This window comes from Scomber japonicus, chromosome 14 (genome assembly GCF_027409825.1).
Source record: "Scomber japonicus isolate fScoJap1 chromosome 14, fScoJap1.pri, whole genome shotgun sequence".
Lineage (NCBI taxonomy): Eukaryota > Metazoa > Chordata > Actinopteri > Scombriformes > Scombridae > Scomber > Scomber japonicus.
This window is the reverse complement of record NC_070591.1, coordinates 17,822,266-17,847,982: the sequence shown is the minus strand read 5'-3', so window position 1 is coordinate 17,847,982 and position 25,717 is coordinate 17,822,266. Positions and strand designations below refer to the sequence as shown.

The window sequence follows — 25,717 nt, the reverse complement described above, 5'->3', positions numbered from 1 at the left end:
AGTGAAAAGCCACACTTCAGTCCTTCTGCAACAGATTGTAGAAACTGTGTTTGAACAAAAAATGGCCTGTTGAGCAACTAAACCACCCAAAATACTGGCACTTAAAAAACCCTCTGCTCAACATGTGGCCAGTTGTAGTATAAGGGAGTGATATTTTCTGTTGTAAACTCTCCATGTATTCCGGTTTTTAGACCAAAGAGCTCAGAGTGTGTTAATATTACACTGAAAGGTTACAGATTTCCTAAAAAATATAAACAGTGATTCTGGCACAATTCTGTATTACAACACAGCACAGAATGTAAGAAGAAGTAAATGAATACAATCAACATTTGAAAAGAAGGCCACTGAAAGAGAAATAAATACCCAACCATTAGGCTAAACTGGCTACACTGTATTGACAGTCAATCCTCTAATATCAAAATATCAAGTCGGTGCACACCACCAGTCAAAATGTTCAAAGCACCCCAACTTTCCAAACAATATTTGCTTTCCATTGTAGAAAGGATGACACAAGTGTTTTTGGCTGTTATATCTGCTAGAGGTGGATACTAAACAATTGTTTCCTCTTGTTTATTTGTTTGAGTACACTGAGACATTAAACAATGTCAATTTGAATAGAAACTAGAAAAATGGACGTGTTCTAAAATTTTTAACGGATACTGTATGGATTAACAGGGAGCATATTTTTAATTTTGAATGTACATGTAAATATCTATTCTGGTATTTTTTGCACTCACATGACAAAGACAGGACATGATAAGGCCTTTTGTGTTTTAGCACCAATGCCACAGGCAAACTGATATTTGGCACATACTTTACAGTAACATGGAGACAAGACAGTGCATCACAGGTATTATTGCTTGCATTGCACATGCTTCCTTTTCCCTTTGTCCTGCTTACACAGCTAGACATGCTGAAAAACTCTAACTATGGACAGTTCTGAGATTCAGTGAAAAAGACAGTTGGTGAAGCAATAAGTGGCTCCTTGCTGGGGTATAATGAGATGCAGAGCTCCGCCCATAGGACCTGAAAACACATGTGATGCCTCGTCACTAAACTCAATAAGCCCAGCGCTCTGGCTTGAATTAGCTGGTACGCATTTGGCCTCTGAACACTGTTTCATCTTCCTTTAATATTCTTTGGCAGAGAGGAAGTTGAATAAAAACTGTTTAAGGTTTAAGGTCAATATAGTGTATTGAGGGGATTTTATCAGCATAAGGTTTGAATTCATGAGGCACTATGTCTACTTTATGTTTTAATAATGATATGGCACATTAACTTAGGCATCCAGGCATGAAATTGCGCAATCTGTTTGGGTCCCATGGGTGCATGAATGCATACTTTATTCAAAAATCCTGTTTACTTCTATACATGGAGGGAAATGAGAGTGAGTCAAAATATAAGGTTGTTGTTGATGTATATTTTAAAGCAGTATTAGGTGATTTTTGACCACAAAACATAGTGACATAGAATATAAGCTGTTGAGTCTATGCTTACTTAAACACCATTAGCGTTCCAATGTTCACTTTCTTTTTAGCTGGGGTTTGCTCCTGAAAAAACATATTTGGGTCTTCAGCTGGCTAGATGGTCGACTTTCTTTACCATCGCAAATTAAATGACTAAACCAATCAGCTAAAAGCTGCTAAAATCTCTGCAGAGTAGTTATTTGCTTTGTTAATATCAAAATATTGCTTGATGCAGGTTTAAATCATTGCAAAGTGTAGCCGCTGCCCTGTCCCATCTCCGGGATAGTCTAAAACCTTTGTATACTCTCCTATATAACCCAATATCTCTTTAAACCTTTAAAGGTATTGCATTCGTCCATTCTCTTGTGGGTATATAAGCCTCAGGTCTGACCTTACTCCCACCGTAACACTCATACAACATCTTTTCTCTCTCTGTTTTTCTTTGTCTCCAATATTGTCAACTTGGCTGTCCAGCAGCCTTCGGTCCTTTACTACAAGCTCACTCATACAATGAAAGCATGACCTCAAGAAGAAATGGTCCAAGGCCACTTATTGAGACAGGTTACAGGATCTCAGCCGTGAGGGGGATCTGCACATTTTCTTGATCTGATTGACAAAATACTCCTCAGCTAGTCACTGTAGGCAGGACTGAGTGGGTAGAAAATTTGGTTTCACACTTGTGCAATGTGCAAAATGCAAACAAGTTCTTTAGAGACGCAAAGCTTTGATGCAAGTACAATACAAGCTGAGCTCTCCACTGTGGCAGCAGATCTGCACCCCCTGGGGTTGAAAAAGTAGCATCCACTCCGCCGTGAACAGCTGCTGCACTGGCCTGGTTCTTTTCAAAGCTTCTGATGAGTGTGGCTGGAAATGAATAATTAAACTCATTCAACAACCAGAGTTTGAGAGGATTATACAAGCCAACTGTGTGGCTTCTAGATGTTCTGATGGGCTACATCATGGACAGGTTTTCAGGTTGGTGTGGATGTGGACTAGGACCTCCCAGTGCATCCATCTTGTGTTCTCTCCCAGCAGGTCCCAGGGAGCCTCCTCTGGCCAGCACCACCATGGTATCTCCTGACATGCCGGCAAACTCAAAGGCAAATGTCCCGTAGAACAGCATGATGATGACACAAAACACCCATTCAAAGATGGCTGACGCATGTTGCAGGACAAAGCTCTCCTGACAAAAAAACACACCGCCTGAAAACAAGGTTAAGGACAAAAACAACAGTTCCAGGTCTATATATCTACAGGAATAACTTAAATAAAGATTTACAGCTCATAAGAAGTCTTATTTATTGTATACTTGTTTTTCATGCAGCCCCTCAGTTCAGCCTCTTTCTGAAACTGGTCGTTTTAGCTCCTGTCTCTTTGACGGCCTCCGATGTGCCCACTCTGTTCTGATGAGTTTGCTTCTGGCTCTATAATGCATGCATAACCAAACAACTGTAGTAAGATTTCACTTCTTTTTCTCATTCTTTACTCCAAATCGAGACTATTTAAATATATCCGTACATGTTTAAGCCCAGATCTGATCTGGGTAGACAACAAAGGCTACAGTGTGTGTACATGTGTGAACAATCTGAGACAACAATCTGAAGCATTCTGGCTGAAGCCCTGGTGTTTAACACACATTTATCTCTAAATTTTGGAACTCTGACTATGTTTAACCTAGACATCCAAAATAATAACAGTAGAAAAATAACCTAATATGGCCCCTTTAAATTTGCTTTTAATGGAGCTCTGTATTGTAGAAAGTCTGACAGATATAGAAGATGTACTGTATACATGTCTAACATTACTTTACTTTTAAACCATTTTATCATATTTCTTCTCATGTGAAGCTATAAGAAGAAGGGCCAGAAGCATGAATGATGGGGTTTTGGATACAGGAGGAAAAAGGTTGCTATGATAATCAGGCTGGCAGTTCTGCACACTACTCTAAAGCACTTGACAGCCTCGGAGGCTGCCATCTGTTAGTGGCTGAAGAGGATACTGAGCACCAAGGCTACGAAGGCCAACAGGGTCATGCAGAGCCGGAGGTGGGCCACGTTGTACTCCCCCTGGGTCTTTGCCAAGCGGTAAGTCAGCGCCGACTGCAGGCACACAAACAGCATACTCGTGGGGAAGGCGATGCCCGCTCCGACATAGTGGAGAACTTTGGCATTATCCACCTGTCATATAATGAAAGGAGATGGGAGGACAAGGTGAGAGAGAAAGAGAGGTTAAATTAAAATGTTTTGCCGAGATAAAACACAAAATCAGCAGTTTGACAGCTGCAGGAGACTTTTATTGAATAAGACAACACCATGTGGGAACAGTCAGGAGAGGGGGGGCAACATCAGACAGCTTCTGCAGCAAGCTGCTGGGTCAGATTATTCATTGTTCTGTAATACTTTGTTTGAAGCTTCTTCTTTTGGTAAGCAGCCAGAGGAGAATAAAAGAAAATGAGAGGGTGATATGTAGGAAATGACAGAGCAGCAACACAACAGAGCGCCTCCTTTTCCCTGCCGGTCACAAGCACAATAAGAAACAATACACAAAAGAGCTGCTGAGAGCATGTGACTACGGCTCCCACTGCAGGACACACACACACACACACACACACACACACACACACACACACACACACACTTCAAATGTACTGATCACAACAGATAAGAGATTCAATGGCACATTAACCAAAGCCACAAATCCACGCAGACTACACTCATTTTGTCAGATGACAAAACATTGCTTTTCTTGGCTGATTTTAATGGTTAAAGCCTCATTTAGGATAACAATGTCCCTCTGCTCTGCAAAATTGTGCAGGATCATTACAGCGACCGCCTTGAAGTTATTTAATTTTGGCTTCTAAGCCATTTGTCCATTGACCCAGCGAGAACATACTGAACATTCTTGTGCAGTAGGCTAATCTTTCGAGTGAGATTTACACACATTTCACTATGAAAGCACACATAGTCATATGAGTGCTTTTTTTTTTTTGGATCACCCTGTGACATCTCCCGAACTGGTGGTAAAGATGAGAGGGAAATCACAGCAGTCTTTTGTTCAAAAAACTTGTTTTTTTCACAGTGGAAATTTTTAATCTGGTACCTTCCACAGCAAAGTGGCCATTACAAAATCCTGTTTTTTTCCTACAGCATCACCTCCATCTACTGTAACTGTGAAACTGACACAGTGTGGGGATCTGAGTGCTCTATTACTGCCAATCTGTTACTCACTACACTCAATAATGGAAAAACACATAGACACAAACATCAACCATATGCTCCATTCTCCTGACACCTTGTTGTATTTACAGATGTTATATCAACTACAGCAAAACAGTTTGTGCTGGACACGCACATCCAGAGTAAGAAAACAGGTGCTGGACCAAATAACAAATGTGTACAAGCAAGAAAAAAGTCTGCACACAGCAGCTCCCAATGCAGGGAGATTGAATAGGATACCTTAAGTGATGTTTCGAGCTCAATCTTCTTCTTCAGACTAAAGACTAGAGTAGTCTGAAGAAGACCACTGAGCTCAAAACATCACTTGTAGTATCCTAATACATCTACCTGCATTTGGAGCTGCAATATTGACTAGTGATTAGTTGATAAATAAATAAATTCATCATTTAAAGTATGTGTTTTCTTCTTAGTTACATCTCTTAGATGTTTGACCTTTACTGTGCAGAATGATGTATGGGTAGATTATTTTTTCACATTAGTCTGGAGCAGAGTTCAATACAAATGTAATGTGGACATTTGAAGCCTCCAGTGCTCATTCACTGGGAATGGACTTTTTAGTGAGGTAGGAGACATCTTGTCTTGTGCAGTTTAACCTTTGAAATGAAAAATAAGGATTTTAACAAGGTAAAAGATTTTTCTTTTGTGCAGAATTAACATATGAAGACACAAATAATTAGTATTTTTATATATGTTAAAACACGTCTTTTGGGGTCTTTAAAGGTGCAGTGTGTATTGAGCAGGATAGACTTGACAGAAATGAAACACACTGTTCAGTTGATTACAATCTGCAACCTCAACGTTAGACACCAATGAATTCTACACACTGGACAACAAAAATGCCAAACATGACTGCTGAGTAAATTAACTAAAAATGTTTGAGCTTTGAGTTGTTGTTCGGGCGAATGACAATGAGACAATGAATTAAACTAGAGTAGAATGAACATAAAATATTATTCAATATCAAATGCAATTGTTTGTTGCAACCTTTAATCCATAACCTCCACAATGATCTGTACTGCTTGTATGTGAATGTGTAGGCTACATGTATGTGCGTGCTTTTTTGCGTGGTGTCCCAGATTCTATCACTAATTGCAGTCATTACTAGATGGCTTAATGCATCATTAAGCTGAGTAAACCTTAGCTGTTCCACTTAATATACAGTGTGTGTTCACAATTCATACAGTAAGCCAGTACACTGTACATGTACACTCACAGCACAGTGGGTTAGTGACAAGCGTTAAAGGAGAAGGATGAAAAACTGAAGTGGATTAAAATATGGTAACTATGAAGAAACAGCAGGGGGGAATGAAGACTGGACAGTACTTAAGAGCAACGGTTTTCATTAGTACTAGATGTGCTCATTACCCCATTCCTCTGACCCTCGCTTGTCCTTCTGAAAGTTCTTAGACATAATCCTCTGCAGTATTTGTGCAAATGTGAAGTGAGCCTTGATGACTAAGCAAGATCAGCCTGATAGTAAGGTTCCTGGAGGCTGACAGTGACAAGCAACTATTCTGCATACATGAATAGTAATGGTGTTCACACAGAGAGATGTTGAAGTCAGCAGAGCTCACACTCCCCGGTGAGAGAGAGAGAGAGAGAGAGAGAGAGAGAGAGAGAGAGAGAGAGAGAGAGAGAGAGAGAGTTATGAAAGGAAATGTGTGCAGTGAAATGAATGAAATGTAGTATAGCTGAAAATACATCATTTTACTGTGCTGCATTGAAAAAAGTGAGATGCTTTTTGAATGATGATGTATTACACATATTACATAGATACAGCATGCTATGTGTGTGCACAGTAGTAACACATCTGAGGATGGACATGTGGGAACAAGACCGACATCCAGCTTTCTGTCACATTCAGGTTTAACTTTCTGGAGATAAAAACAAATGAGATGAGGTAAAAATGTTAAGCTGTTTACACCTCGGCTCACATGCTGCATCAACTGCCAAAATCTTAACAGGAAATGTAAAAGCACTCCAGACAGATCTTTAACCTGGCAAACACACACCTAACTATTTGATGCATATATCATTTTAATTAAACTCATGGCAACACTAGGTTAGCAAAAACACACATCTGGATGGTGACAAGGACCTGCTGCAGGTGTAGTAGTACTATAAGTGTGCAGGGTTAGCAGTCTAGCCAGCTGTTTTTGTTCTCTTTCTTTCTATTCTCCAACTGAAGGCATCTTACAACCACACTATGCTCACACTCATGAACCTCTGTGTGTCAGCGATGTGTTCTCCATCATCTATTTATGTGCTACTCTGCCCAAATCATCAGTCAGCCTAACAGGAAAGGCCCCAGTGGCCTAACCACAGCTGTGCTGCCAAAGTCTTATGTAACACAGATACAAACTGAATCAGTCGCCACCCCAGAATCTGTTGCCATGTGTTGTGTTTTTGGTACTATTTGATCTATGTGGTTTTTCAGATTTTGGCCCTCACTGTTTCCTCCCCCCGATTCTAACTTGTGGTGTTTGCTTGTAGATGCTATGTCCATATATTTTGAGCATATTAATTTGGGTCTGTGCCTCATTTTGCAGCAGAATTTCTATTCTGTCATGTGGTTTATTCAGTTTGTTCCCTATCAATGATATCTCAATTTTCATCAGACTGGAATGTCCCCAACTGTAAAAGATGGGAGTCTGTGAGCCAGCGGCTAGGATGAGGCCTGTGATTGGTTATAGATGGGGCCTCTGCTACACACACCCTGTCTGCCCAACTCCTCTCCACACATGGCCAGATTTGATGACTCACTTCCTCCTGGCTCTTTCCCGTAAAAACCCTCCCTGTTCTACTGAGCTGAGGCCCCGGAGGAGAAGCGGGAAAAAGGTGAGGACAATCTTTGTACATTCTCAAGACAAAATACCACCGCACATCTGCTCAACACACAGTACTTCCTCTTCAGCATCACACACTGGACATCAGCCATAACTTTTACGGAGCTGTCACCCAAAGAAAACATCAAGTCAAGTCAATTAATCCGGCTGAGTTATTCACTGCTGACAACTTGGCCATCTCCGCTCCACTCACGTTATAACAACAAACAACGGGGGAACTTAAATCATGCACTATCGCCACATTAACTTTTCATGTGTGTTCTCACCTTTCATAAATAATCAAATTTAATATATACATTATGTCTTTAATGACAAAAGAAAGACACTGAAAGCTTTAAAACAGTTGGATTCTTATGACTGTAACAAACTGTTGACAGTTTTATAATGAAAACATGCTGAGGATGATAATCAGAAACGGCTCACTCAGGGAAACATTGTCATACTTTATAATGAAACATGGTTTCCTTCAAAAAAGAAACTTTTACCACTGCAGTTCCCAGAATTAGTTTCAAAAAGTGAAGGAGTTTTTGGTTGATTAAGCAGATCAATGTGTAGGGATGGTTAGGAGGTGGTACTAAATTGGTACCAATTCCTGGTCAGTACTAAAATATCCATAAGCTCCTAGACAAATGGTGCCGCTATCTGTATTTTGAAACATTAATTCAATATAGTTGGTATTTTTCCAGCCCTGCCCTAATGATGACGAAGCTGTCAGCATCAGATGATAACATTTGGCGTTGCATAACTGTGTTTTCATTTAGTGCTCTGCAGTCATGGCTGACAGGACAACACGTTCAAAAGTATGGGCTCACTACATTTAATGAAAATGCAGCTAGATGCATTATATGTAAAAAAGTAGTTGTGTGTAAAAGGGGAAACACCAGCAACTTCATTAAACACACCATAAATCTGAAGCAGTATGTGTGTTTGACTGCTTTAGTAAAGCAGCTGCTGCATCTACGTCCTCACTGCAGCCTCCAGGCTCTGATGCTGATGGGAATGACCAAATTAAAAATGCAACCCCCGAGGAAGACATCATGCTCATTTTCTTTAACAAAAACTACTGATGTATTTTTTGGGTGGGCCAAATACAGGAGAAATGTCAAAATTCTCCTTTACTTTGTTCAGTTTACACATCTCTACTCTTTACAAACATTGTTTAGCATCTTGTAGTGAAGCAGCATTAAGGGACATTCCTAGCAGACATTTGTAGCATTTTCTCCTCCCTCATTATACATACAGGAAACACTTTAATGTCATTTCTGAAAAAAAAGTAGTAATAAAATACCTGCTGAATCTTTTCACATATTTTCATGTTAGGTCTTTATTTATATATGTCTATATTTACCAAATTATGGAGAGTAGTATCAATACGAGTATCGATAAATATTGGTATTGACAAGCAATATCAGTATCAATGAAATCCTAACGATGCCCATCCCTACCAATGTAGTTCTTTCTTGTTTCTTTCCCAATACTTCTCATCAACAGTCTTTTAAAAGCTGAAGGACATGATCCGAATGGTAACAATTTGCCCAGATTTATTTATTCAACCTTTTATCAGGAATCTGACTGTGTCCATTTTATCTCTGAAGTCCTCCTTCCTAACTCCTCCTTTCTACACAAATATCAAGACTGTTTCATTAAAGCTAACCCTAACACACACACACACACACACACACACACACACACACACCACACACACACACACACACACACACACACACACACACACACACACACAGCTGAGGCATCGAGCCAGGCCTCCAAATATTTAAACTTGAAGAAATACTTTCTCAAAGAACAAATATCTACAGAGAAGGAATTCAGGTTTGGTTTTCCTCACGTGTTTTATTGCAGCTCTACCAGAAAGAGCTGTGCAGAACTGTGAAGGCAGGATAAACTTTAACCAACCTTAATAGAGGAAAATGCAAACAATAGCAAAAGAGAATCATGAATGAAAACATGTGTTAATATCAATGTGGTGAAATGTGGTTGTTTCACAGTTTGTTTTAGATGGTTTGCTGTCACGGTGAAGGTCTCACTCTCATGTACGTATGCACACACACACACACACACACACAGTGTTACTTGAGATCATTTGACTTTTTTTTTAATTTCCTCTTCTCATTTACTGTAACTGTTGTTTATCTATTTACCATTTTGTTTATTTTACAAGGCCCTGAGACCATTTGGCTCACGTACCTGGAAGTTGCCCACCATGATGAGTCCAGCAGCACAGATCCAGCCTGTGGAGAGACTCGCAGTGTTGAGAACACAGTTTTGGTGCTTCTCAATGACGTGGGCATAGCGGAGCAGCACAATCACCATGACTGTAGGAGAAAGTAAGACAAACAAGACACAGAGACGGAGTAGAAGTTATTTGGGGTTCTGATAAATGTTAATTAGAGTTATTGCAGTAGTAAACCCAAGAAATGTTGTAACACACTCTGGTTATTTCAGACTGCCTGGTTTCAATTTAATGTAAACAGTCACACACCTCATTTAGCCAAGAAACACAAGAATTCGTTGGAAGCTGATTGAGAAGTACAGGAAGCCAAATTTCTCTGCCTTACTGGCGGGAATATGAGAATAGGGAAATGGCGGGAAAGTTATATGTGGGTGGGGGTTGGCCTCAGTTTTGCATAAGATTACAAGGTGAGGGGAGATGGAGTACAGTATATGGGACAGATGAACGCTGATGGGCTAATGGGCTGTGACTGGGGGTATTGTTGGTGCGCTGAGGAGCTGACCCCCGCTTGGTTTTTCTTTGTTAGCTCCTCACGGCTGGTGCTTGACAAAGGTTGACTGGGCTTGGTGAAAGTGGGGCAGACAGGGCAAGTGGAGAGAAGAGGGGACGAAGAGCCCCTCATGTCTTGACCTGAACCGCACACATAGTCTCAGAGACTAAACTGTTGTCTTAAGTCTGCCACCATTTTTGTGCATGCTGCCAAAAGAGCATAAAGATACAAAAAAAACATGGTTTCAAATTTAAAGCCTTGTCTCCGCTAGACAGGGTTTGGATTAGTTCTGGCTTTGTGTCTCAATTACCAGACCTCATTCAAAATCATTCATACTGAGACTGTAACCTGATTATGATGATTTCATCTACAACTGTTATTGTATATATGTTACTGTCATAGGAAGTTAGAAGCATTGTTTTATTGACAGTGATGATGATTTGGACAACAATAACAGCATTAAGCCCAGGTCATACAAGACCTCTGTCAAAGGCAGGGATGATAGACCATGATTGTTTGATTTGTTAATCATGGGTGTAGCAGCACACATTTTCAGAGCTTAAGAAACAAGTTGAGAACCTGTTTAATTTTCTCCACACACTTGTTTAATCGTTGCATGAAGTGGGTGTAACTGAGGAAATGTCTGTTTTGAAAGGTTACAGATAATGTTGGACAAAAACACCCTAATCACAAAACTGGAAAAGTTTACTGTCACCTTTAGTCAACAGAGTCCGCACTATGTCTACGATGTGCTGAACAAAAAGCTGACAAAGATACTGTAAGAAGTTAAAGTTAATAAAAAAGGTCACACTGGAAGAATTACATTATACTCAGAGAGAGTTGATGTGAGTTACATAAACGTATAATACTTTGAAGTGATTTTTCTAGTAATTTCCTGTTGCCTAAGATCAAATAAACGAAACAATATGAAGTCCTATGACGTCATAACAGAATATGATGAGCATTTAAGTCTTTCTGTGTTATCAATGATTATTTTTACATGGATTTTGGTAATGTACGCTAAACTGTGATCATAACAGGATGTAAGTAAATCACAGAAGTAAGAATTTAATGACAACTTAAAACCTGGAAATCTCTGATTTGGACACACTGTATTATTACACAGATACACATGTAATAGATATTACTACATAATTATATAAAAATGTTCTTTTCAATACTATTTTATCTATATTGTTGTATAATGTCTGTGTGTGTGTGTGTGTGTGTGTGTGTGTGTGTGTGTTTGTTTGCACAACACGTTTGTGTGAGCTGCCCTCTGTTGCCTCAGCACTAAATGATTTTGGCAAAGAGATTTCAGTTACAATCATGGAAAAACAAACCGCAGTGTCTCCTCCAGGCTCGGAAACAATCTTTGTTTTTTTCCCTTCTCCTTTCTAAGGCGGAGAACACACTGTATTGCATTAGATTACAGCATCTCGGTCTCTCTCTGCTGCAGACTGTCTGACTGTGAATCTTTCCCATCACAGCAAAATGAGTTTTTCATCATTACAGATGAGCATGTTTGAACTTGCTGGCATTTAACGGTTACCTTGAAGGTTAAAGACAGGGAATATTTTCCCCATTACTTTCCATTCAAATGTTTCTTCCACATTTAGCTTTGGGCACTGTAAAAGGTACATTTGTGTGGGCTGTTTTCTGGAGTATTTCTTTGAACATACATGTCATTCCTGAGGAATAACAAGACCTCCCCTTGGCCTCAAAAGGCGAGGACAAGCTGCTGTCTAACAGCTCAAGAATGGGTATAAGTTTACATAAACACACCATGCCAGTGTCCTTTACACTGTCCAGCTTCCACACTTAGCTGCCCTCTCTGGACCATTTTCTTTGAGCTCAGGAAACCCAGGGAAGGAAGCAGCGTGCTGGCTCAAACACTGACTCACACGTTCTGTGCACACACTAATTTTACTCTCCCATGAAAGTCACGTTGCAGCAACGTGGATGTACTGTAATATATGTACAACCATGCAGTCACATGCACAGACTTGCCTTTATGATCATACATAGACATGGTTGAGCACTAACTCCGGTACACACAGACACGCAAATTTTCCCACAATAAGTCACATCGGCCACACCACACCTCACAGCTAAAGAAACCCTGCTGTCACCACAAAGGGATATGTTTCTACCCAAACACCCGGCTGCATTCTCTGCCTCAGGAGGTATGCAGAGAAAGAATACATGCATTGTCTTTGAAAGGTTGTGTGTACACTGGCAAAAAGGTGGAACTGGGATTTAAAAAACGAGACGAATATTTATGTAGTAATCAGTTCATTGAGTCCATTTTATCCTAGAAAGAAGTGAATCACCGAGCCAACTGTATCAGGCACAATCTACAAAGTAAGGCATAAATCAATAGGCTAAGACGATAAGTAGCGATTACAATAGTCTACAATATCTAAGTCTATTTACAATAGTCTGTTGTACAGCTACATGCCTCATCAACTTAACCTACTTTTGTGGAGCTATAATAACTTACTTCACAAAAAGTATTAGTATTATGGTGTGGTCTGGCTAATAGGATACTGAAGAAAGATTGACCTAAAGACTGAGCCAGCAGGTAGAAATGCAACTTGGCCAAAATCTAAATGTACTGTAGTCATTTCATTCTCCTGCTGCCAATAAAATCACAGCCACTAATTATGTAATAATACACTACGCAAGTGTCATCAAATGTATGTAATAAAAATCAATTTACAATTTACATTTATATATATATATATATATATATATATATACACACACACATGCATATATATATATATATATATATATATATATATATATATATACATACACACACATACATACATATATATACACATATACACATTTTATTTATGTATTTATTTGCCCCCCACCCCCTGAAATATTTGGCAAATATCCTTTACTTGGTTGTGTTTTGCATTTACAACAGTTTAGGATTATTGTATTTTAGGGGCCAGGTATTAAGTAGCTTTAGCATCTGATTTACAAGCAGTTCTCAGAAGACCTTTCAGCTCCAGTTTTTCAGTTTGACATTTTTATGGTTCAAGTGTGCACAAATGTTCCTGTCTGACTCTGTGTTACACAAAGAAAGGACAATATCAAACAAATGGTCTGTAAGACAGCCTGTGGGACTTTTGCATTTCAGAATTATACTGCAGATTGAGAGCAGTCCAGGGTTTAACTAACACACGGCTCTCTCACGGTTTGTTTTTGTGACTCTATCTTTTCTCCGTAGCAGTAAGCGACTGTTCTTATCGACGAAGTCAACAACTCTCTTTTTGTGATCCCTGATCTATTCTTTAGGACATTCTTAACAAAGACTTTTGCTACGAGAAATACTAGCCAGGAGAGCTAAATCAGCTGAGCGAGTTTGGTGTGCTATACCCAGCAGGCCCAAGAGAGACCACAGTCTGGAGCTGTGATGGAGAAGAAGCATTGAAAGCGGCACAAGCGTGGGGGAGTTCATGTTAAACTAACTGCTAACCCATACAAACTTGGACTTCAATCAACATGCCAGCTAATTGTCTGGGCAGCAAAGTGAGTTTTATAAACCCCCCAATCAGTGCTAGTCACTCGTTATCATGCACCAGCTGTCAACATCAAGCTAAACAAGCACTTTCTCTCTAAGTGCACTTTAAATTGAATTTAACTTTCATTTTAGATAGATATCTTTATCCTTTCTGTTGTTGGTGCACTGATGTGGGCTGAAAGGAACACAATTTCATTTTTTGAATGTGCAAGCACCAAGAAAATGACTACAACTAAAACATCAATCTTGAATCAGTTGTAGATTTTGCATTTTGCTTCCCACACTTTTTGTCCCTTTGCCTTTCAACACACCTCACACATTTTTCAGATTCTCATATGGCAGCTTCCATTCCTCTTTTTTTTTGTGCATTTTATTGGGCAGTTTTGTTTTGTTTCTTCATGTTACTGCTACTCCTTGCTACTCTCTGCTGTTGAGGATGCTCTGGGTTGCTGTACTACACTGACATGTTAGGAGGGTTAGGTTGAAGCTTTGCTGGGAGTTGAATCCATTTACTCAGGTGTTTAATTCAACATTTCCTCCATAGCCCTTATCCTTTCCATGTGCTGTCTCTGGTCTTGACTCTACTGTTGCCTCACTTTTACCTTTTCTGTTCTCAACAGCTAGCTGATGGGGGGGTGGTTCACAATGTATGCCTCTCTTCGTCCTCTGATAACTATAAAACATGCTAAAACAATCTCATTAAAAAAATGACTACCATATAAAAGTAATAACTGCAAAATAAACTGTTATCCAATCTTGAAATATAATTTATCAAGAAGTGCCAGATGTGATCTCGTGAATCCAGCTACCTCATAAGATGTAATTAAAATACCATTTTTAATAGTTTTATTTCTGTCCATTAGCATGGACGCTGGCGCCACCTAACATTTTGGGGTTTGAGATGCCAAAACATTATTGAAATTAATGTATCACTTCATTCAATAAAATCTGAATGCATTTTCAGCACATTCAAACAATACATTGAGACAAAGAGCAATTTGAACACTCAGATTTTGTAGTCATAGCATAACCATTACAAAACGTCCTTTAACACGCTGCGACTGTACAATCTTGGCAATTAATAAGTTGTACAACAGTTGGTCCTTGATGCATCTCTTATCATAGTCTATACTTGGAGGAGCTGTGTCTCCCTGTCAGTCTGCTGGGAGCATGAGGAGGGCACAATATATCCAAGTGTTGAAGGTCAGACCACACAGTTTCACTTTTTGATAACATTTCTGCAATTTCTCACACAAGGTTCATTCAAGATTCATACTGCACAATGCACTTCTAAATATAAACACATAGATCATAAAACAGTATAACGTAAAAGTGCAACTTTCTGTCACATTAAGTGAAGAGATGCAGTTCAAAGGTAGCAAGCGACTGTGACAGTGACTGTAAATTGTTATGAATGGAGAAGAAGAATGTTCAAAGACCATGTCACAAAATGTGTCGTAATCTTAATGAAGAAGAGATTTGACTTCTTTCTATAGACGTAGTTTAATGTGCTATTTTAATCTAATCCAGTCACATCATGTGGACAGAAAATGCTCCTTCCGTCTCCAGTTGAACCACGACACCCCAAAAATAACCTTAACATTTTGGGAGCTGCAGTGTTAATAGAAACTGTTTATTGACTTCGGTTTTCTGAGTCTATATGACACAGCTTTCATTGTGGTTTAGCCCAGAGTAAGATATTAAAAAGTGTCTCATAATAGCTGTAGGTCAGATCAGTGGAGTTGGCTGTAAACCATACCTTCTTATTTTACAGTCATATTTCACATTGCGTAAGTAGTGATGGGATGAGGTAGCTCTACAAGTAAACATGGTTTACTGGAAACTCAACACAATCACATTAAGAGGTCACTTCAGCTGAGTCAGACACGAAATGTCATCATTGTTGAGAAATGAGGTCAATATTGGAGATAGGAAATCAGCAATACTCGTTGTTTTTGTTAGATATAAACTCTGAGATGACACATTGTTTGGCTGCTACAATGTTTAGCTGAGACTTAATTCTAAATTGATGTGTCTGCATTTTTGTCTGGTTGACAGCACAATAAAAGCGCAGTTCTTCACCCACCTCTCTCCGTGTCTGACACCCATACGTATATGTACACAAGGTCGACAGACTGACCCACTGTGGTTCTGAGGTCATAGTTGGCCAACAATGCTGGTCAAACATGGTGGACTTTCCCTGCTTCCTGAACAGACTTCACACTGAACTGCAACAGTATGGTCCCTGCAACGCCTTTTCATACACATTACACCTGTAGTCTCTAAAAAACCACTAATGCACACAGAAAGGCTCTCCCTTTCTTGTCACAGGTTAAGACAAGCATCGTAATGGGGATCTCAAAAGTACACAGCACACATCTTGCAAAGTTGTTAGTTGTTATTGAATCCACAAGGATCATTGTCTTATCATGGATTTGTCTCTGCCTCCCTCGCAGATGTATAAAGCAGACAGATGGACAGGCCTTAAATAGCTGACTCCTTATGAACAAACAAGGCAAAGAAACCTCTTCCCTGCTTTATACAGTATGCACACACACACACAAAGTCTTACCTCTGTCACTTTTGGGGTATTTACATAGACTTACATTGATTTCCTGGAGACTTACCCTAACCCTAACTATAACCACTGACCCAGAAAGCCGCGTTTTACCAACTGGGGCAAGACTTTAGCTCCCAGTTTCCCAAGCTCTGGTTTGTGTCCCCAAAAGTGACTTAAGTCAAACACACACACACACACACACACACACACACACACACACACACACACACACACACACACACACACACACACACACACACACACACACACACACACACACACACACACAACATGTCAAAGGCACAGCTGGGAAACATTAACTAGATCAGGGTAGTCAGAACCACCAGTTAAAGGAGGGAACAGCACGTGTATACTCACAAAAAACAATCAGACTGGCACATGGGAGCTCATTCCCACTGAACTACACACTCACTGTGTGTGTATGTGTGTGTGTGTGTTGTGTGTGCATCCACATGTGTGCATAATTCTGTACGAAACCATTCATATGCAAAATGTGTTATTATTTCTACTCCATTTCATTCAAAATGACTACATGCAGGGTTTTCTTTGCTTTTTGGTCAGTGTGGGTGCAGGTTTTGCATGTGACCAGCCTTTGGGCAACAAAATGAATGCTATTCTGATAATAAGTTAAATTGATTTAAAACTACTACTATTTGCTACCTGGTACAAATGAAGCTCATCTTCCCTGTGATGTAGTTTGAGAAACACATTTTACATTATATTTCATTTCTTATGGAGGACATTAAAAGTGATGTCCCCTACTCATTTATCAGTCCTATATTTGTATATTCATCTGACATTTAATTTCTAAAAAGTATTTTGTATATCATGCAGAACTGACATTAATAATAATCTTTCAGGGGGAAAAAAGCCAAACCCTTCTGGTTGCAGCTTTTGAAATGTGAGGGTTTGCAGCTTTGGTCTGTTTTATATGATGGTAACCTGAATATTTTGGGTACTGGACCATGTTCCTGACAAAACAATCAATTTGATGACTTCATCTCGATCTCTGGAAACCTATGAGGAGCTTTTTCCACAGTATATATCTGAGATTTTAAGTACAACATGATTGAACAGTAATGTAAAATTAGCTGGCAGTAAAGAATATTAGTGATAGGATGACTCTGCAGATGATGACATTGTGAGTGCACATAACGTCTTACCCATGAATGAGCCAGTGCTGCAGATAAGGCTGAAGAAGCAGCTCTCAGGAGGGAGAGTCCCACATTTACTGCAAGGAGAGTACAAAGAAATATATCAGAAATACAGTTTAATGACCTGCTAACACTGCAGTACCACTCACTACTCTCCCTCTCTGTGCATGCACTAATACTGCATGTTGTTAGAGAGGCATATCTACTCATGCAATGAAGAAAAAGGGATTAAACCACGCTTCCTCTCATCCCATCATCAAGTGGTTGACTTTTCACCCACTGCCCGCTGACTATTTTCTAGGAATGGGAAATGTTTGTAGGAGAGGAAGGCAGGAGACAATGAGCCAACACAGGCTGTCTGTGCCGGAGCTGCTGCCAGCAAAGCCAAAGCTTTCTCAGCTGACTGGAGTCACACACTGGAGATAAAAATGTAAAATACAGTGGACTAATACTCAGACGCTTGATTTCTAATCTCTTTCTGAATGTAGCTAGTATTGTAATTAATGGTATTAATCACATTACATTACAGATTTTAGTCATTCAGCAGTTTGATTTTAGTCAACATCACCTAATATGTTATCATTTTGTTTCCTAACGATCTTATACATTTTTAAATCTCTCTTTGAATTGTTTTTTATCTTTCTAACTCTTACAGCTGTCTTTTTAAGTTTTTTCATGTTTTGTGAAACACATTGTATAGTATATTCTTGCGTTAAACATTAAATATACTTAAATCTTTATATGATTTTTATCATAACATTAACTTCCACTAGGATAACTAACAAATGAGCATCTATTTCAGCAACCTTTTAACAGTAATTTGGCAACAACAGCAGTGCATTAGTAAAGATCAAGTATGCAACATTTAGACATTTCCACATTATTCTGTCAATCTGGAAAAAATACACAAAGAGCCACTTAATACTAGTGGATACATTATTATTGTATTATTATTATTATCTGTGTTATAAGATAAAAACAAAAGCAGTTATTTATTCAGGTTTAAAAGCATTTTTATATAAACCACAATAGTATTTACACTCTCTGACTGGTCTGTGATGTTCAAAGCTCAGTGGTTAAAAAGCTAAACAAAAGAGGGGTGTCTTGATTTTGTCCCAAATGTAAGCCGACTCCTCTGTGCGTGTGTTTACATGGTTATGTGCAGACACACGCTTTGCCTCTGAGCTGCCACGGTGGCAGGCAGGATATTTCAGCCCCAAGTTATTTTAAGAATGAGCGCACACACACACACTCAGGAGAACTGTCTCCTTCAAGCTCACTTGCTTTTTATCAACAATGTGCCGACAGGGGTCATGAAAAACAATGGCACAGTGTTCCTGTTTTTAATCACTAGACAGAAACTAGCAACAAAGCAACAGAAAACAGACAGAAGGGAGGACACAGAGAGAGGTAGGGTTAGGTTCAGGGTGGGAGTCTCACTGACCTGATGAGAGGTACATTGTCTAGTGTGCAGCACAACGTTGGGCCACTCTGCAAGTACAGCTCCTCTTCACATGATTGGTTGTACAACCTGGAAAACATAAATGAAAATAATATCATGTTTTCTAACACTTTGGGGAAAAAAGCTGGAAAAAAATCTGATTTAAGACCAAAAAAAGAGAGACATACATCTGATTATTTAGTTATATTCTTAAAATGTCTGGAATAAATATTCATTTAATGAAATACCAAGTATTTTCACTCTTTACATTACAGTACTGTCAGTCTTTTTTGTTTTTGTTCAAGTGCCATGTTCTGGGGTCACAACCAGGCTTTCCTTTGTTTTTAGGGTTGGTGAGCAAAAGTGGCAGAGAACCCCTGTGTCATCAAATAGCATCTCTGCTGATAGAGATTAACCTCAGCTTGTCCGAAACAAGGCCAGGGTTGAGAGGAATGGTACGTTACTCCATGACAGAGCATGAATCCAGAACAATAACAAGTCTTTATTCACAGTTTGTGGTGTGAATGTACTGCACTTTATCTTTTTGGTTTACGTGAGCAAATTGAAAAACTTTCGTAAAATTAATGAGAAAGAAATGATCCTGTTACTTAATATACCAACCAACACAGCTAACTGCACTTTAATGGAAAACAAAATTGGGAAAGACATTGACAAAGTGATAAACCACCAGATTATAAGACAAGACACGATTTTGCAGATTGTGAAGGAATCAACACAAGTATACTGAAGTAAAAATAGAGGAGAGATTAACATACCAGTTATCCACAGGGCAGACATGCTGGTTGTACAGGGCCATGGCGTACCTATAAGAGAGAGAGCAAGTTTGATTAGCCCAAAGAAATTCAAACTATTTTGCTATAGTGGGAGCTTATTTTATGAGTTGTCCATGTGTTATAATTTACACATTCGGCTAACACCGTCAGCCAAAGTGCCCAGTCACCAAAATGACGAGCCACAATCATTGTGGAGTGCGCTGTCAGAAACATAGCCTGTAATATCCCATTATTACTGTGAGCCAAGAGTTATCACAGACTATATGAGACAGACAGTGAAAGTGAGAGGGAATAATATCAGGGGTAAGTGTAGAGTGTATGCTCTATGTGTGAAGTGCCTTGAGATAACTTTGTTGTGATTTGGCACTATACAAATAAAGATTGATTGATTGATTGATTGATTTCCTAAACAGAGCAAAGTAAAACAAATATACTTGTAACTAAACCTAAGAAAAGATATACATTCAACTACATTCATTCCTGTTTGCTGTGCAGTTAACTCTATATGTACAGTGTTCCTGCCAGCCTGACCGGCTTCTGAGCTCTACCTGTTTATTTAACCTGCACGACCAGGTGACCTGAGGTTAGAGTTTCTGCTTCGTGTCAGTCAAACTGGTCTGACTTCTACTAAAATCCAATAATGGTGTTGATTTGGTCAGGTCACTGAACCAGCCACATCTACAGGGAAGTCAAGACCCATATTGTACTTCAGATGAAGACTTTGGTACCTTTTGTCCACTAAACATAATATAAATTGTTATGTAGGTCTTTCATTTGTGTTTAATGACCACTAACTGGGTGTAAAATGTGATTGGGATTGAGAGGAATTAGTTAAAATCATACCTGTTATAGAAAATGGTGCAAATGTGCACTACATTAATTTGTATTATTATGACTGATGCTGTGGCCATGATGATTAATTGTCCACAAACAGTTGTCTCTAAAAATGTGGTATAAAAATCAATACGTTTTTATAAACAAACATCTTTGACCGAACAGACCATTTACAGAATGAAATGATCATGAAGCTGCACTAAGAGGCAAGATTTGTCTCTCTGCCATGAGTGCGTTTTTTTTTTATTCTTCCTTCTGAGATGTTGAAATGCTTGAGTGAGATCTTGGGGCTGAGGTTTACCATTTCCCCAGCAACACGTGCAGCTCAACTGTCAAAACTATGTCGAAACATACCGAAGACATATAGTGCAGCAGATGCAAATGAGACAAACATGTTTGGCCACACTGCTCCACATGAAGAGCAGAGGGGGGGAAATCAGTAGTCACTCTGAGGTTTTATGATGTCAAACTGGTCTTTTCAATGTGGGAAATAAAGTCTAGATATGTCTACACATCATCATTTTTAGTCATATTTCCTGATGAACATGACAGGAAAGCAAAAGGAAGCAGGGGAACGAAAAGCAACTGTCACATCATCTTCTTGTTATTAGGACACACATGCAGCCCAGTGGTCGAAATACTGTTTTCATCTCAGAGAAAACGATGCTCGGAGAGACAGACAGAGAGACACAGACACAGAGACTGTCTGTCCTGGTTCATGTAAGCAGTTGTACAGTAGTTCAGTAAGAGGTCGAGTACCAATTAAGAATGTTTCCAGAGCTGATGGTATCATAGTCACAAACCAGTCTTTGAAGGACAGATGCTATGAAGCACACAGACACACGTTTAAACGTACACATACACGTTTCTGGAGGAAAAGGTATTTTATGCAAGAAAGAAGGAAACTGGTGTCACATTATATCCACATATTTCATGCCAAATCTTAGTGTACACCCTTTAATATCTTCACCAAGGAAGATGGTAAATAACAGTTGTGGGTACATAAGTACAGCAATGATCTACTACAAGGTCACAGCAACTGGTAATAAGGAAGGAACCATTTAATCATCTGTTATCGTACACGTGTTTAAAGTTTCATGAAGCTGCACACTTGTAGACGCACATTCGCCCCTCGTCATAAGACCAGGTCAGACAACACACTAACCCACTCACATCAGCTGTAGCTAAATGTGCTTTTATTCTTTCATGTCTCTATTGTCTATTAAATACACAGATGCTTGCCATCCATCAAAGTTTATATTTAGTACCCAACTTTGTGGTGTCACGCAGTTTCATCTGTTTGTATTGAATGGTACACTGGAACAGATTTACCACCAAAGCCACTACACAAAGGCTGAAATTAAGCAACAGTCTTGTTACTACAACAGCTTTTCTTTCCAGTTTATTGGGATAGATTTTAATCCAATTCAAGGGTGCTAAATGTTGTTCAAAACTCAACATTATAAAAGTATCTATTTATGGCTTCACAAGATTCAGTCTCAAATGTGAGCAAACAGAAGGCAGAACTTAATTGCAATCTTGTTGTTTTTGCAACTGGTTTCTTCCATTTTTTTTAGTACTAAATAATATTGGTATTGACTGACTGCTGTGGAGGGTGCACAATTTGGTTGGGATGGATGTTGTTTGGCATAGAGCGATGTGAATCACCATGTGAAAGTCATATAAGCCAGATGGCAGACTTGTTGTGTGTATGGAGCACTGGTCTTGCATAATGCAGTGAGGAAACTCACTGGTGTGGGTGAAATATGGCTGTCAGGTAGAAGGCTGCCAGAGCTCCAGCTCCTAGGTCTTTAACCACTGCCTGCACAGTCACACCAATGGAGGCTGTTGACAAATGTTGAAACGGATTTCATTGGGAAAAGAGACTCTAGGCGGCTGGAATTTTTTCCATGACTTTTGGTGCTCATTGGCATCTTTAGCCAGCTCCTGAATTTAAAATAGCAGCAGTGCATCTCGGGGACATCTATAAATAAAGCAGTCTTACTCAACTGTATGTGGAACAAAATCAGAGGTTAAGTAATAGTAGGTTTGTTTACATAATTAGGCCTCTATTACAGCTCAGTTGAGGCTGTAAATTATAATTACATGCCTGGGAGCAACATATAGGCAGAACACAACATGTTTTTTATTCAGGATTGAACAAAGAACATGAAAAAATCTGGTACGTAAAGTGAACATTCCCAAAAGCTGTGCAAGAATAACTTAGGGTAATCCTCAAGAAACGGGGTGATGCGTAAACTATGAATGAATTTTGGCAGAATAGGCTAAACTCCAGTCAGCTGCTTCTCTGGCTAGTTGATGTAGCCCCTAAAAACAAAAATGCAAAATATGTGCTAAAAAACATTTTCCGAACTCAAAAGGCAAGACAGGATATTTACAGACATAATTGCACCAAATTACACTTTCAAACACACTGCTCTCATAGGTCAGCAGAAGGATCTAAACAGCCTCTTGGGTGGGCACCAGCCTAAGCCTTTCCCTGGCTTCACACAGACTTTTCATGCTCTGGGTCGGGCCACTAAATGCTGAGTGAAGGTTCTGCTCGCGCACTCTATTACCCCCTTCTAGTATTTACCTTACTCCCACCAAGTCACACACAGTGAAAGAGGGAGTTGCGCAACATGTCACATCCTTTTGACATTCCACTAGTCTGGAAAAAGACCCTTGACTGCTCTTAGAAACAAGGCGTCCTTGTCAAGGTAATAGGAAGGAAATGGGTTTAAAGGGATTGACAGCAGCATTTGGCATCTTAACTCAGATCAGTTTTCCACCTCAGAAATACAAACTAAAGCAAGAGAGAAATGTGCAACGCTGGCACTAATTTTCACCTACACCTTCTCTGACTCTGTCCAGACCTGTGGCAACATTAACCGCTCACTCCCTTCTTTCCTGAGAAACCCTGCACACCTGAATACACACTTCTGGGCGGACTGTTACTGGTATACAAGGCTGCAGTTTACTTCCAACACAACTCATGATAAATGTAACACATAACCTAGATAAAAACTACGATTTGGAATTAGGCCACCTGTCTGTCTCCCCTTGGGGTTTGCATTCCTCCTCTAAGAAGAGTAATAACAGAGCAGACAGGAGAGCTGTCAGTGCAAACATAACCAGAAGGTGCTCGCTACTTTCTCTGTAGCACATCTGCTCAGATACTGTAATTAAGATATACTGCGCACCTGCACGTCTCACTTTTAAGAGAGGGGTGATAATCCTAGATTCTTCCTGGAGAGAGCTAATCCACATGCAATTGCCATGGCTCCCAGGAATTCAGGGTAAACATGCAGCATTGCTCTCCTGGAGGCAGGACAGGCTCAATGTAAAAAGGTTCAATAGAAACAGCAGATTTGGAATCTAGTGGAATATCGGCTGGGTATCACTTCATCTAATCCAGGTGAAATGTATTAATAGATATTTGTCATGCAAAAATCCTGATAAGAAGCTTGTTAGCTCAAGACCAATGAGTGTGATTGGTCGTTGAATGTTTTCGATTAAGCAGTATCTCTTTTTGTGTAGCATGCCATATTTGGCACAGATTGCTTTGTATCCTTGGCAATGAAAATATTTTATGTGGATATGTTGTAATCTTGACGCAGACATCAAATATTGCTCTGCCCTATTTGCACAATACACAAGATTGCATCACACCATAAATCTGCAGCAGCTATGGTGTTTTATTTTAACCTGGTAGCACTTATAATAAACTGTGTGAATGACTGAGTGGGTGCATGTGGTATGTGGGTGTCATGTGATCAAAAATGTGGAAATAACGAAATGTTTGTTTCACTTTTGTTAGTGGCAGGAATGCACTTGAACTATGTACTATGAATCATCCTGGACACGAAATTACACTTGCAGACATTATTACGCAACATTTCAGTATCAGGTAACAAAAAGTTTGAGTCATATAATGTGAATATATGTGGATTTTTTCATTGTTTTATACTGCCAAGGTAAAGTAAAGGTAACACTTACACAACCCATATCCCAGTGATGGTCAGAGCTGGGAGGCTAACAGGCAGTATCATCCAGAGAGACATCTTCTGGCACCTTGAACACCCCCTTTCTTCTTTTTCCTCTTCGGCCAGCCGAGCAATATCTGCTCAAGTAGCACTAACATTTAACTGAGTGTGACTGACATCTGCATTGCCACTGAGTAATTCATTTTCGTGAAGATGAGGAATGGTTGATGCGACCCAAGCAGGACAGATAGCTGGTGATGAATAGGAGGAGAGAAGGGAGGTGAGTTGGGTCAGGATGCATTCATTAATTATCATAATGGTCTTTATCGAGCCATGCCAGTCTGAGTTACCAGTGCAAGGCTCCGTGCCGTCTGTGTTAGGTGATGCTCGTTTACAAAACCTGCATTCATCCTTACAGTAGTATCCTTACAGTGCAAACATCACTGAGGGGCTTTTCATATTCCTAATTAACTAATATGGTCGTTATTTTTTATTTTAGCTATAATTAAACAGGTGAAATAGTAAGGAACCTTAATTTACTATTTGTACCAGCTGATGTAATACTTGCTTTCATTATAATTTCTATATCACAGGTAGCAGAAGCTAACTTTCATTCACTCATTTACAAGTAGCCTACTGCTCACCTTCACGTTTCTAGCTTAGCAATAACGACGAACATCAAAAGAAATCTCTGCCACTCACCATCAGTTTTTTTTTGCTGGGGGTAACTTTGTGTCCTCAACACCTCTTTAATCCCAAAAACTTTTCCACACACGACTCGGAGAGGACGCCAGGGTGGTCTCTGTCTTTAAAGCAAGACGTATTTCCTTCTTTCCCGGTCACATAAAATCCCGTTATCCGTTTTCTCCTGGAGTAAGAGTCGGTCTCATTGCGTCGCCGGCCGCCACGAGACACTCCAGTGTATCCAGCTGTTTGACTCCGCCCCTCACCCGCCCCCCACCACCACCACCACTATACAGTCCGTGAAAAAAAAAAAACTCTGGGACTACAGTGTGCGTTGCATTTCGCCTTAGTTGCGCCCCGAGTGGGCGGGTTCAGCGGCGTCTACAGCAAAATAAAGAAGCTATGAAAAGTTT

The 25,717-nt window shown here is 39.6% G+C and overlaps 1 protein-coding gene across 1 annotated transcript; it reads right to left on the bottom strand.

Moving 5' to 3' along the window:
* Positions 1–1,270: 1,270 nt before the first annotated feature.
* Positions 1,271–25,498, bottom strand: zgc:154058 (Transmembrane protein 150A-like). The gene is made up of 8 exons (XM_053332834.1): positions 25,323–25,498; positions 24,634–24,871; positions 19,783–19,830; positions 19,010–19,096; positions 17,575–17,642; positions 9,754–9,881; positions 3,466–3,643; positions 1,271–2,669 (listed from the first exon to the last, which is right to left on the bottom strand). Exons 2-8 carry the CDS (start codon positions 24,696–24,698, stop codon positions 2,419–2,421), a joined length of 825 nt encoding a protein of 274 aa, XP_053188809.1. The 5' UTR covers positions 24,699–24,871; positions 25,323–25,498; the 3' UTR covers positions 1,271–2,418.
* Positions 25,499–25,717: the final 219 nt, after the last annotated feature.